This window comes from Poecilia reticulata, chromosome 21 (assembly GCF_904066995.2).
Source record: "Poecilia reticulata chromosome 21, P_reticulata-male-v2, whole genome shotgun sequence".
NCBI lineage: Eukaryota > Metazoa > Chordata > Actinopteri > Cyprinodontiformes > Poeciliidae > Poecilia > Poecilia reticulata.
In genome coordinates, this window is record NC_088850.1 from 17,692,524 (window position 1) to 17,706,769 (window position 14,246).

Consider the following 14,246-nt stretch of genomic DNA (forward strand, 5'->3'; position numbering starts at 1 on the left):
AGTGTTTCATTTAATATTTCCTGAATACATAAGATGAGAGATGTTGAAGCAGACCTGGAGAAAAGTAGTTTGCACAGAAGTTCAGAGGAGTAAGCCTGGAGCTTAAATCCTCCCCCATTTAAATGTGCAATGAATGAGTAACTACAGGGCAAATCCTCCACTCCGCTCTTTAATTGAAACCACTGGCTAATCTGGAGCTCAGAAGTCTCCATACGGGAGTTTCTCAGAAATCGACAGAGCCGGCGTTGCCTGCGTCCTCCGTCTGTGCTGCAAGCAGGTGCGAGTGTCTATGTGGCTATCGAGTTGTTTGTTTAATAAACCGTGCTGTGTGCAGTCGAGGGTGAGGGAAAGCAGACAGTCCCAGATGCAGGACAGTATTTGGCTGCAGGCGCGCTCGTGGACAGGAAATGTCATCAGCACAAAGCTCAGATTCCTGTGGAAACATCAAATCCACTCTCCTCTCTTCTCGTCTTCTCTTCATATTGCTTAAGCATGCGCTTTTTATTCTTAAGCTGCCACTCTTCCTCTTTTTCCCCTCCTTCTTTATGCTCCTACCTCCTTTGTTGTGTCCCTCAATTCATTTTTACTCTCCTCTTTGCCTCTGAGGCCTTGTTTTTTTTGTTGTTGTTGTTGTTTTTTATGCTTCTGTTTGGTCAGATGAACCGACGACATTGCTGGGGAACAAATGGCGACGCACGGCAAAGTAAAAAGACCTCAGGTGGGAGCGAGTGCAGCCCAGGCAGAATGTCGGCTTATTATTTGTTGTCCCCCTGAATGATGTCTCTCGGAGTCTGTTGTTTTGTCGCTCTCCCCGCTCGGCTCGGTCACTTCGTTCTGAGCCGAGGGGTCAGAGAGGTCGGCCTCCGCCCAGCTCCCTGTCGCTTTGTCCAAGCTTGTTTACAGCTTTTTACTGTCGACTCCCACGGGGGACACGCATACACTTGCACATCGAAAAGCGGGGGGAAAAAGATTCTCTCTTCTGCTATAGCTATAAAAAGGCTGCCTACTATATCCTGCTGCTGTTTGAACTCTACAAACCGGGCATCGTTTTCAATCCACTTTATAATTATGAGCTTCTTGTGTTGGTCTGTTGCATTAAATTGAAGTCTGGTGTAATAAATATATTTAATGGGTGTATAGGTACTTTTGCAACATGCTAAACTTTGAGGTATAAAGGTTCAGGCTGTAAAGATGGAGAGGTGAAAATCCAGTATGAAATGTTACGAAACAGTTTCTCTCTACTAGAATTTAAAGAAACAAGTTCTGGTCCAAAAATGAGTCAAATGATTTATCTGTTCTTCTGTTTAAAAAAAAAAAAAGAAACCTTCCTCTTGGCACTTCAGTGTTTTTGGCTTGAATGGGTCGTGATTAGGGCGAACCAGGTTTTAATTTCACTGCAGCAAGAGCACTTTTTTTTTCCTTTCCTTCATCCGACGAAAGATTTAATTTGGAGAGCGAACAAGTCGGCAGCAGCAGAAGTCGGAAGTAAGAAATACCTCCTGCTGCTTAGTTTGAGCGTGCTCCCTGTGAAACTAAATTCCAAAAATGAAAGCGTGACTGCGCTGAAAAGTTTTCCTTAAACGTCACTTCAGCTTCTCCGTCGTGCATGTATTCCTTTCAGACATGAAATTAAAAGCAAGCCCTCCCAAGTTGTTTTTTTTTTTTTTTTTTTCCCCTGACTGCGCCTATGATGGTAAATTTGAAAGATGAAAGAGTCTGGAGTTTTAGGCTACTTTTTTTTTCTTTTTTTTTATCCTTGTTTGAACATTTTGTCCTACGCACGTGGGAAAACTGAAATGGGAAACATGGCTGTGTAATGAACTGCAGCTTTGATAGTCTGCTACAGACAGTGGCTAAACTAATGGCCTGACTGCTGCCAAGTTTCAGCTCAGTAATGGAGCAAAATTTCACTTGACTTGATAGCATCTTTCTACCCCCCCTACATTTTAAAAAGAACTTAAGTCTTTCCTTTTAAACATCTCCTCGATCTGTCCCCCCAGCATTTGTCCGAGCTCTTGGCGGTGGTTCGTCTTCCCTTCATCCATCCGTCCTACCTGCTCAACGTCGTGGACAACGAGGAGCTGATCAAATCGTCAGAGGCCTGTCGAGATCTGGTCAACGAAGCCAAGCGTTACCACATGTTGCCCCACGCGCGGCAAGAGATGCAGACCCCCAGGACCCGGCCGAGGCTTTCTGCAGGTACGCACCAAGATAAACCGGTCTGCGTCATCTCTGGCTTGGCCTTTGCACTGCACTCACGACCTGCTTTCCCATAAAACTGATTTATAAAACATGGCTGGCAACTCCACACCCACACGCATGTCCACTATTCATGTTTTACAGCATCCCTGTGGCGGAGGGGTCAGGTCTCCACAAGGAGACTCTGACCTGTCGGTGCATTCTATCGATTTTTAGCCTGCAACTGGAAAGCAATATTTTACAAGTCCATAACGCCGATGCTCGAATGTGCATGTTGGCATCGCGTCATGCTTCTAAATTTTAGGAAGGATTTTTTTTCTTTCCTCTTATCGAACGACTACAGCCAATAAAACTGATGGGTAGCCCTCACAGCTTTCATTGTGTTTTTGCAAGATAGAGGATCTTGTTAAGCGTTCATACTCCTTGAGTTTTTTGTATATGTGCGTGTGCGCGTGTGTGTGTGTTATAAACACATATTTTAGATAATTGTGTTTTTTGTTTGTTTGTTTTCCGATAGACCAACACAAAGTTTTTCCTTCACCTAATTTTACGGTGAAGGAAAGCGAGTGCACAGAAATCAACTGAACTCCATTGAGTAAATACTTTATGGAACATTTTATTCCCTGTAGTTAAATTTGGGGTATTTCTCTATCAGACAGACATTTTTTGCCCCGTCTCCTTTTCAAAGTAAGCTCCAGCATCCTTTGAGCGTAACGCCGCCGTCACCGTGTCTCACCTTTGGGACGGTGGATTTAAGGTCGATGCGCATTTGCTACTTCTTTAACTTTTTCTGTGTGGGTTTTTTTTTTTCTGCTTTCACAGGGTAGCTGTATTCATACTGAGACTAGATTGCTCACAGGTTTGGAGTAAAGTGAGCTGAATACAGATGCAAACTAAACTGAATGAAAACGCATAATCCTTTCCCTTTACAACCAAACCTCACTTGGTGTTGGTCTATCACGATAAATCCTCACAATAAAATACATCGCAAGTATTTGGTTTTATTGTGAGAAAGCGTGAGAAGGTTCTAGAGGCATGAATACTTTTTGTACACCACTGAACCTACCAAGTATCTAACAACTTTCAAACATTGGGCGGGCCACCCTCAGGTGTTCCTACTGCAGCCATTTACTCTTCAACAGCCAGTGACGTCCAAACTGTTTGAAGGCCGTGTTTGTTTACATCGTTAAAAATCAAAGAATAATTCATGAAAATTGAACGGTACCGGCAAATTGCTTTTGGCCACAGGATTTGTAGAGTTTTTTTTTTTGTTTTGTTTTTTTTCCATGGGGTCGTCCAGGACCTCATTCGTTCCCCTGTAAAGAGCTGGCTAATTATAGTGTCTGTGTGGTATTATGAGTTTTGTGCCAGCACACCTTACCATTCAGCTGAAGTTATTTTCTGCTTGGCAGGGTAGGGATAATTGCCTAACAAATGGCACTTTACCGAGAGGTCGGTTTACCAGCCGACGCCGTTGTCCAGCCGCTGCGTTTATTTGCCAGTAAACAAACATTTGGAAAATTGCATTAGGTCAGTATTTCTGTATCTTTAATTGCCTTTAATGCACTCTTCACGAGGCTTCATAAAGAATCGCTGGCCTCTGGAGAGGAGATGTTCGCGGCGTCCCGGGTGCTCGTTGTCACGCCATTACTCATCCGCGATCCAGTAGTTTCTCTTTGTTCTCGGCAGTTTCTTGAAGCGTTTCTTGTCAAGGCCCATTTTACCGTGTTTTTTATGTGCATATCTTAACGTGGTCCACGTCCCCATTATGCAGCCTGAAGTGCGCGCTGATTCACACTCGCTCTCGGCCTCGACGACGGAATTGTTTTACTGTAGAAATGCTGCGATGATGAATAGATTTGTGATGCGTTTTATGCCAATGGCTTATTGATTAAGATGTACAACCACAAGTTTTCTTTCCAAATAAAGTTTTGAACTCATTCAAAGCTGAATTCGATATTAGTATCGACCGACTGGGATTTTATCTATTCGCGTTGCTTTTCTGAAGTTGGAACAGAAATACAGTTGAAACCAAAAATGTACATACACTTAACAAAACGAGACATGCACCTTTTTCTTTATCTTTTTCTTTTTTTCAATCACTGTCTGAAAAGAGTGAACTCCTCTTGTTTTGTGTCAGTATCACCACAATCATTTCTATTTCCTAATGACACAATACTTAAAAAAATTGTATGTAAGAGATTTATTTATTAAAGGTGTAATGTCTGTCCATCAGTTTGTGACCTTAAGGCTAAGTGCAATTTGGTTATGCAAGAGGACTGATTCAAAACATAAAATCTCACCCAAAGTCAAAGTCTGAATTTAAATCAGATTGAGTTGCATTAGCACAGTGGCGTCCTTCAAGTTTTAGATGTCACTCTGGGTCAACACACCTGAATTAAATGATTAGTGTCACTCTGGGTGAATGTAAACAAATGTTGAGGAGGTAATGTATCCACTTTTTTGTTACATCCGCCATGTTGGATCGAGGACACCAGCACATCAGCCTCAGAGGACTGGATTTGGACGTCCCTGCGTTTGCATGACCTTAAACAGCCAGTCTATTACCTTTGCCTGATAACGTTTGTTTAACAATCAAACGTGTGTTTAAAAAAAAAAAGCAAAAACAAGATCTAATTTATAGAAGGTCAAATACTTTTTTTCACACCACCATATATGGCTTCTTATCTTCTTGCACATGTTGCTCAACCATCTGTCAGGCTGGACAGGGTGGGCTCTCCTCGGCATGGTGCTGGTAGCTGGGATCGGTGGATGCGCTGATGGGCGAGAAAGACAAAATAACGACTGGAAGGAGAGTTTGAGGTTATTGGGGAGTGTTGCTGACACACACAGGATGTGAAAGTGGAAGGACATGCGAGAACAGGAGGAGAGGTTACTATGTGGTCAGTACGGATGAGGAGGGATAGAGGGAGGGAGACGAGAAGCTCCCCCTCCTCCCCCGAGATCAGAAATGAAATTTGAAGGGCGGACGTTTTGATTGAGTTTATTCCTTGAGCACATGTCTTCTTGTGTAAGCAGTAAGTGACTGTGTGTCTGTGTATTTTGTGAGGATTTTAAATGTGCGCAAGCAGATGGGGCACCACCTGAGCTTGGTTGATAAGTCTGTCAAGCAGAAAAAGAAAGAAAAACTGCCATCCGTGAAGCACTTCTTGCTGAGCGCAGTCAATCTGTGAACTAGTGGGTTTCGTGCGTACGTGGGTGTATTAAGGCATCGGTTTGTGTGTGTGTGTGTGCGTGCGTGCGTGCGTGCGTGCGTGCGTGCGTGCGTGAGAGAGAGAGAGAGCGTGTGTGTATGTGTGAATTAGTGCATGGGAATGTTTCTAAGGGCCCTAAACTGACATTCTTCTTACTTGGGATCAATTTGATTTGCCTGGACGCTTTTTAGCCCAGAAATCCAAGGTACCCCTATGGGACAAAATTTTAATTAACTTCCTCAGTAATTCAGACCTAAACTGATGTAGAGTTATGCTTGAGGTTCGGGTGTCTCTCTGGCATTGTCTAGTGGAGCCTGGCTAATAGTGGAGTATCTGTATCTGAGATCAAACAGATGCAGTAGCAGTAAAAAAGAAAGGAAGGGAAAAAAAGAGGATTGAGCCTTGAATGTGCACCTCTTGTTTTACTACATCTATAAAATTTGGCATGCATATTCATTCTGTTCTTCCGAGTCAGTATTTTACCGACACACTTTTCATTGCAATTACAGTTGTACAGGTTTGGGTCTCATCCATCTGTCTCCATCCATCTCGACCAGCTTTGCACATCAAGAGACTGAAATGTCCTTGCCAAATTGCTCAGTTTCAGTTTAATTCAATTTTCTGCAAGTAGTGCAGGATTGCCCAGTAGTAGCTCTACTCATCAACTTTGATGAGCTCCCTTGATATTAATAATATCAGAGAGCTATTAATTGTTTGCAACACAGCTTTTGTTCAAGACGGCCACAAAACTAAACTATGGTTTAGTCTTGATGACATCTGGCCAGAGCACTTTCAGCCACGTCTGCGGTTCCCTTTTTTTCCTCATCAAATCTGTCCATCCCCAACCTATAAGTTTAGGGCAATGGCCCTGTCTTGGTATGTTTGCAGTCATGTCACACCCTGCGTTCTCATAAAATGTATTGAACACTGCTCATTGAAATGTTTAGGATTTTATTTGATAACCTAATTCTGCTTAAGAACTTTATCTATGACTTGACTGTTGGGGCCTGCCACAAAGTAAACATCTGATTTTTACTTTGTGGCAGTTTGTGCATCAACATCAGCACAAACGTCAGCAGTAGCTACTACCCACATTAAAATTATCCTTTTCCCTAAAATAAGCTTTTTAGCTATTGTTTTATTTATTAGCCATGTTTTTTACACCGAATAGAGGAAGTCATTGTAAGACAACATGCTAGTTATACCCCACATGCCACTGGCAGCATTAGGCTAATGTTAGCATTTTGGCTAATTTTAGCTTCTACACTAATTTTAACATACGGAATGGAGTAAGTCCATGTTTCTCAACATGCTTGTGATTCTCCATTTGTACTCTGTAGAGTGCATTGTAGCTTGCTTTAGCATTGATGCTTAGCATCAGAATGCTAGGTTCCCTTCTATTTGATGATATATCTACTGATTCACTTGCTCACTTGCATGTCAATAGAAAAGTCATGTTTGGACAAAGAATACTGATGTGGTGGTAATATCTGTAAACATATCATTTTTGAGCCATAAACTCATTACTCGGGTTAGAATTAAGCTCATCAAGGATTTGGCAAAGAGCAGGAGGGTGAAAGAGCGGGGGCACAGGTGGCGCCCCATAACATCAGGGACTAGTAACGCCTGAATGATGAGAAGAATGAGGAGAGTCAGCAAAACAGGTGCCTGCAGAGATACTGCGAGGATTAAAGTCTCTTTGTTTCAACATAAACGTTTAATTTGTGAATCCATGCTCTTCTTCCAGAACAGGGAAGAGGCTTTTCCTGATGACATTTGTGGTAATGTCGCAGTTGAGAGCAGAATGGTCGTCTTGCCGACCACGAGGAGAGGACCGGGTGAGCAAATGATGACATTTAAAGAAAAAGGGTCCAAGAATTTGCTGAGAGAAATTAGCAACAGGTTATTGATGAGATGAAAAAAATTATTTTGATTTAGTGGGGAAAAGGAATTAGCATAAAATTGTGTAAATCTCAAAAATACAGTTTGCTTCATAACAATGTTTACTGCTTTCTATAAGGTGACAAAACGTCTGAAATGCCTGGGGTTTTTTAAAAAACTTTTTTTAGAAAACTTGCATATAAATAAAAGTCTGCTTACTAATTTAAACTTACTTCAACCCTAAAAATTATAGTGTATTTATACTTCCGTTAAGAATACACTCATCTGTTTGCACACGCTCTAATGGAGTATGTGTAGTATGAACAGGGTAAAAAATCATATCTGTCATAGGCAATGGAGAGTAGCAAAAGGTTGGATCTGCTCTTGTCCAGGAAAACCGGGTCAGCCCTGTTTTAAGTTCACATTGGTTGTTGGATATAACCCTCTGGAAAAATATGTATCTTCTCAAATTCTTTTTTTTTTTTTCTTTTTTCTTCTTAGTGGTTTGAACAGTAGCCTGACAGCAAGACGACCCTGAGTTCAGATCCTCTCTGGGGCCCTTTTGGGTTGAGTTTGCATGTTTTCTTTCTGCGTGTGTGTGTGTGTGTGTGGGGGGGGGGGGGATATTTCTCAGAGGACTTTAAAAACACCACAAATATGGGTGTTTGGCTGACGATATATTCCAGAAGGCCTGAAGGGGGATGCTGTGTGAGTGATTGTTGGTCTTGTGTGTCTTTGTGTAACTGCGGTGTCGACAGCGAGGAGGAGCCTGATCAATTTGCTTTTATTTAAAACTGAAAGGCAACAATTGTTTCTACTGCTGCTGGATTTTTATGTGTTTATTTACAGTTCCAGCAGTGTGATATATAGTCATGCTCAAAAACTCTGAATAATCACCCATTAATTTAAATGTTTAAGAGCTTAGTGTTAAGAATATACCTTTTTTTGTCATTCTGCTCTTTGTAGATTAAAACGGATGCAGCGATGAAAAATTGGTCATTTTTGCTGAGAAATGAAAGTAACGTTCTTTTAGCTAGCTGATCAGTATTAGCATTGTAGCATGCACTCGTCAAAAAACAAGTGTTTCTTTTGAACGTTTCCACTTTTATGCTCAGTTATTTGATGTAACCAGTTATAAAAAGTGATTTAAATAATAGCCACTGAAGGGTGCTGTTAGAAAATAGAACCACAAAATTACAAAAAAAAAAAGTAGAAAGCTTTTAGAGTATGGGGAAACTAAAAACGGGAATTTTCATCGGCTATAAGCTTTTTGATACCAGCGTTTGACGTTTTATACATATTAGTATAAAACGGTTCGGTATCTAACAAAAGCTGTAGCATGTATGTTCTAAAATTGGTTGTGAACTATAACTTTAATTCAGCTGGTTAAAGAAAATCTTTAATGTAAATGTTAATTTCTTCTGAAGACACAAGCTGTTTGCAATACGTTGCACAGAAAAAAAGCAAAAACTTTTATGAAAAACGTATAAAAAGTAAAAATAAAACATATATATATATATATAAGGTTATCTAATCTTGATTTACTGCCTCTGTGTTACTTAAAAAATATTTTTTTATGAAAGTTTGTGAGAAGCAGCCATATGGTTTTCACTCTCCTCCTAATTGTCTCTTTTTCTGAAGTTTTTCGACTCTCCTGCTGTGCTGCATTCTTTTTCTTCCCCCCTCCCTCTCTTCACTACTTGCTCAACTTTTTCCATCTCACGGTCTGATAACTCATAAAGTGTCGCCACATTGTTTCACTCCGTCGCCTGTTGTTCTGAGTTAGAGATCTCCGCTTTTACAGAAAAACAAAATATTTGGAGTCGACTTTTTTTTTTCTTTCTCCTTTTATCCCTCTTTGATTTACGCCCAAATTAAACTCGTAAAAGTCTCCGTAAAAGCCCATGAAATGAAGTTTGTTTCCACGCAGCCTCCGCCGTCCTAAAATCAGGCTTACTTTTTGCGCTCGTTTTACATTCTGTAGCGCTTTAATGACTGAATGCTCTTGCCATAAATTTTATTAGATGATAATTAAGGAGCCAAAAATTATATTGAGCAGAGAAATTGGCTGTCTGATCCAATTTTAAAATCAGAGTGATTAGTATGCTGGGGGATTGTGTTACTTGTGACGTACATGTGGGTGATTTGAATGTTATTTTTACTTCCCCGTCTGCAGCTGTGAAGCTCTCAGGAAGGCAGGACAGAATATAGCTCACGTCCTCTGCTAACAGCCTGCTGTCGGCCTAATTTGGCCCGAAAAAGAGTCTTGGGTTGAAGTGAAAACTACGAGTGTCTCCTAATGAATCCGTGGCATTTTGCATAGCGTTTGTGTATCCATTAGTCGCTAATTGGTTAATTAGACCGTGGATGTGCATCTGATTAGCTGTCATTAGACTTTCCAGGGGATCGGGAGGATTAAACAGCCATTGCCACTGTGAGTTTAATCACAAACATTTTTATTTTTTTATTATTATTTGTTTTTTTTTTTTCCTCCCGGAAAGCATAAGATGTACCGTATATGTGCTTGCGGTCCATTAAGAATCGAGGTTTCGTGTGCAGTGTGTACGTGCGCGAGCCCTCCCAAAGTCATACATTATGTTCCCATTTCCTTCTCTCCACATGTGTCGCTGTGTTCGGCTCAGAGGAGGGTGGAGAGCGCCAGGGCAAACTGTTAACTCAACCCAGCCAAGTGGAATAGCACTCAGACAAATGAGCTGTAATGACTAGGAGACGCAGGGGTCCAGCTCGGCTCACACTGTTCCTCTGTCTCGCTCTCACACACACTTGCGCTGTTAAACCTTTAAATGCATGGGGCTGTGTTAGGGGAATCTTTCAGCGGTAGCTCTCTTTTTTTTTTTTTATTCTTTTTTTTTCCTGCCCACTTCATTATTTGTAATCAAGCAGTCATGTATGAAAAAGACTAAAAAGATCACGCATGTTAACAGAGCAGCAGCAACAGCTGCTTAGCAGGAAGATCTGTGATTACGTCGCAAGTTCACCTCAGATTTTTAGTTTCCATTGATATGGAGTAGAGGGGACACGGCTCTTCACCCAGGGCGGCAAAGCCAGCGGGTGGCTCTGAAAAAGAAGTCATTCATCTGTCGTACAACGAACACATTTGTCCATTCAATGTATCAACATTGGCCCTGGAAGAAAATCTTACCTTTACTCTATGGGTAGATGGTGACATAATTATGGTGATGCACAGATTCTTCAACTTTCATCAAAGGACATTTTTGTGTTTTTTTTTTTTTTTTATTTTTTTTTTTATGAAATCTAGATGCTATTTGATCATTTCAACTTCACAATTTAAAATAAGAGAACATTTTTGCTCTACACTAAAATTCCTGTTTACTTAAAATGCAGCTTGAGATTTATAAAAAAAAATTGTTGTTGTTTTGGCCAATACAGATGCTTCAAAAAAACTGATTTTTGAAACTATTTTTGAGCTATACGCTTGTTTAGTAAGAAAGAGAAGAAAAATGCAGTTCCTTATTTATTTATAATTTTTAATACAGCTGATTTTAGTATATATGCAGCAGAAACCAGCTATACAATAGACTGTCGTTGCAATGTGTTGCAGAAAATAATAACATGAACCTTTTGTGAACAAATGTATTCATAAGAGGACCAGAATGCTATAATAAAACTGTTTTCATCATAGCAGCCATATGGTTTTCAGTCTTCTTAACGTTGTTTTCTGAATTATTTTCTACTCTCCTGCTGTGCTGCATTGTTTTGTTTTTTTCTTCTCAGTTGAAGCTGCGCTCTCGCTGCCTGACATTAAATCAGACTGAACTTTCACTACTTTAGAACATGTGGTATTACCAAAATGTATTTTTATTACTTTCTTCAGTGTTGGAAGCTTGTATTTGGTAGAATCACCTTTTAACCCCTTGCTAACACACACCTTTACAGCTCTGAAATTATTTATGATGACCAACATGAATCATTAACTTTGTTTTCACTTTATAACTAACATGTTATTACGCTGCGGATCATTGTCCATTTGATACACCCATTTGTGTGTAAGCTGTAACGCCCTGTCTCACGTTGCCTTAAAGTTTCCACATAATAACCTTTCCTCATAAATATCATGTATTTTGTGCACCAGGAAAGCATCCACACATCATGCTACCACCTCCGTACTTCACAGTAGGAATATTGAGACTTGGAAACTTCCTCCAAAGGCAACTATTCAACTATTCAGGTCTTGTCTATCAGATTCTAACAGAATTACCTGGCAGATTCAAACATCTGGAAAATTGCACCCTTGTATGAACCAGACTCAACTGTTCCGAATTAACCTTTCTCGGATCGGTATGCGTGTCGTAGGAAGCGTAGTGCTTCCTACCTAAAGTGGGCTTCAGCGTTGCTTCCTTTAAAGTACCCATAAAAAGTGAGAACAGGCTTTATTGCTCCTTTTTTTCTTTCTTTTTTTTCTTTTTACATTGTTGTTTCCAAATTATCCTCTGTTCCAGTCGCAGAAGGCCGGATTTCATCAGATACGGTTACACATCGGCGCGGCTCGCATTCGCCGCTCGGAGGAAGTAAAAATAGGCTGGCTCCGCGAAGTCCAAAAGCCCGTAGGCGTGACATTCATCTACTCATTCACACCTCTGCCAGCCAGCAGCTCCTTGGAGATTAGTTGTAGTGTACTACCAGCGGAAAGAAAGGGGAGCAAGACTCACACCTTGTAAGGAGAGCATAAAAGATCATCAGATGACTTTCCTCTGAAGTCTGCCACATCCTGCTTTTGGCTCAGGCCCCCTGATTAATTTTCTCTCTCAGTGATCCCAGTGACACGTCCTCAGCTGCAGCTCCGCAGCTGACACTCGCTATTTCGTGTGTGTGTGTGTTTGTGTGTGGAGTAATTGAATTTATTTTGATATTTGTTGTCCGAACACTAGTCATTAGATGAGTGGTTTCCAAAAAAAAAAAAAAGAATTATAAGCCTTTTCTTTCCAGTGAGGAGTTTGTTGATTATTGCTCCCTTCTGTGTAATTATTCTGCACGATTTGTCTTTTAAAGCCAATGCAGCGTGAGATTACTCTGTTTCACCTCTCACACTGGAAAAAGCAGGATGTAGGAAGAAACGTGCAAAAAAAATAAAAATAAAAATAAGCATCTTATGAGCGCCCTTCAGCGATATCTCATCCGATTGCATTCCTGGATTCAGAGAGGGAGGCATTTGAAGGCGAGAGACACAGAGAAAAACCAAAGCACCAGAGAGACTGTTGGATGCAGCTGTTACCTGGAGAATTGGAGTATGAGTTTTAGATATTTCTTTGTCTCATCAGGGACATCTCAGTCAAACACAGCGCTCTCTCTCTCTCTCTCTCTCTCTCTCTTTCTTTCTCTCGATTCATAAATGTAACATGGAGGCAGCAAATCTGGATTGGATAACCTCTGATCTTAATATCTGCAGGGACTGAAGCCAAAATTAAGGTTCTGTCTGCTTGACCTTCTATGTAGTGAGTACATTCAGCTACAGGGAGGGAGGGAAATGAGGAAGTAGAAAGATGCGTGTGTTTGCGAGATGGAGGGTGGAGTGAGGGATTTCCTGGTCAGAAAACCTGGATCCCACAGTCCGTGCTCAGACTAGTAGTAAACAGCATTTACTGAAACGCGGCTCAGCCCCGGCACATCTGGCACTCTGACCCGCCATACCTGCCGCCGCTACGAGGCTTTAGGGCTGCATCAGCCTCATCTAATATTCAGCAGACACGGAAAACTGGCTCTGAGTGTGATCCGTACACGTGCTGATGATGCAGATTTAGCTATGTGGAAGGCAAGTGTATGTGCCCCCTGCATATAAACCCCCCCCAAAATAACACCGCAAATCCTACTTCATCCAGAAACCGAGGAAGCATTTTGAGCCTTTTGTTTTGTATATATTGCATAGTTTCCGAGTGAGAAATCCCAAAAACGGCGGATCAGAGGAACTGGCTGAGGTCAGAATTGTTTGGAGATGTAGAGATGGGGTTGGGATGATTTGCACATGTAGGAGGGATGGAAGATGGATGTTGGAGCTTTTCTGGTGGAAAAGACCCCAGAGGAGATTCATGGAGATGATTAGTGGAGCTGAAGTGATGGGGGTGAGATGGCGGTCTGCCATGTCACCATGGAGCGACCGAAAGAAGCTCAAAAGGTCTCCCAACTCATGGCTCTTTGAAACTTTCACTATGGCACTTTAAAATTTTCGCTAAAAACGACAGAGCAAATGAATGTTTTTAAATATATATTAAAAATTCATATTTAATAGTTTTTTTCCATTTTTTGTGGAATAGTTGCATTGAAGTTCAACAGCATAATGACTCTAAAAGTAGTAATTTTCTTCAGATCTATTTTTCTTGTCTTTAAGTTGGACTTTTTTTTTTTTACATAGTTCAACACCAGAAAAGAAAAGAAAATGTACCTATCATCTTTTTGCAAAGGTTTTCAACTTTATATTTATTTTAAAAATTAAAAATAGAAATAAAAATAACATTTTGTCATTATTATTTTAAATTAAAAATGAAAATATATTTAAATATAGAAATAAAATTGTGGTCTTCAAAATTAACAACACTTTCATTCCATACAGTAAATATCAATCAAAAATGAAAGTCATCTTTTTCCAGAACTTCTATTAATATTTGCGGCTTTAATCAAATTTTATTTAGTCGGGTTTAAGGCAAAAGTGGCTTTTAGGATTCATAAGGTTGCAGACCTCAGCATGGGCCAGTCATCATCATAAAGATTCACTAAGGTCTTGATAAGTAATGCTTTATAAGTTCCTAAGATGTTTTATCAGACCGTTCTTACACTTTAAAGTCCTCTGAGATACCAGACAAACTGCTGGTATCCTCAGAATTTTCTCCGCTGCAGACTGCTTGTCAGCTGACTTCTCCAAGATAATATTCTGTGCTGTAAGCAGTTGAAAACTACAACGTAGTTTAACAGTATGTG

At 40.6% G+C, this 14,246-nt stretch overlaps 1 protein-coding gene across 8 annotated transcripts in view; it reads left to right on the top strand.

Annotated features, from left to right (window-relative positions):
* The window catches only part of klhl29 (kelch like family member 29), a 273,850-nt gene that overhangs the window by 195,590 nt on the left and 64,014 nt on the right, over positions 1–14,246 (top strand). For all 8 annotated transcript variants that reach the window (XM_017302254.2, XM_008398295.3, XM_017302252.2 and 5 more), the window contains one exon: positions 2,001–2,199. In XM_017302254.2, coding sequence (XP_017157743.1) covers positions 2,001–2,199 — 199 coding nt within the window. The remainder of the gene's footprint in view (positions 1–2,000; positions 2,200–14,246) is intronic.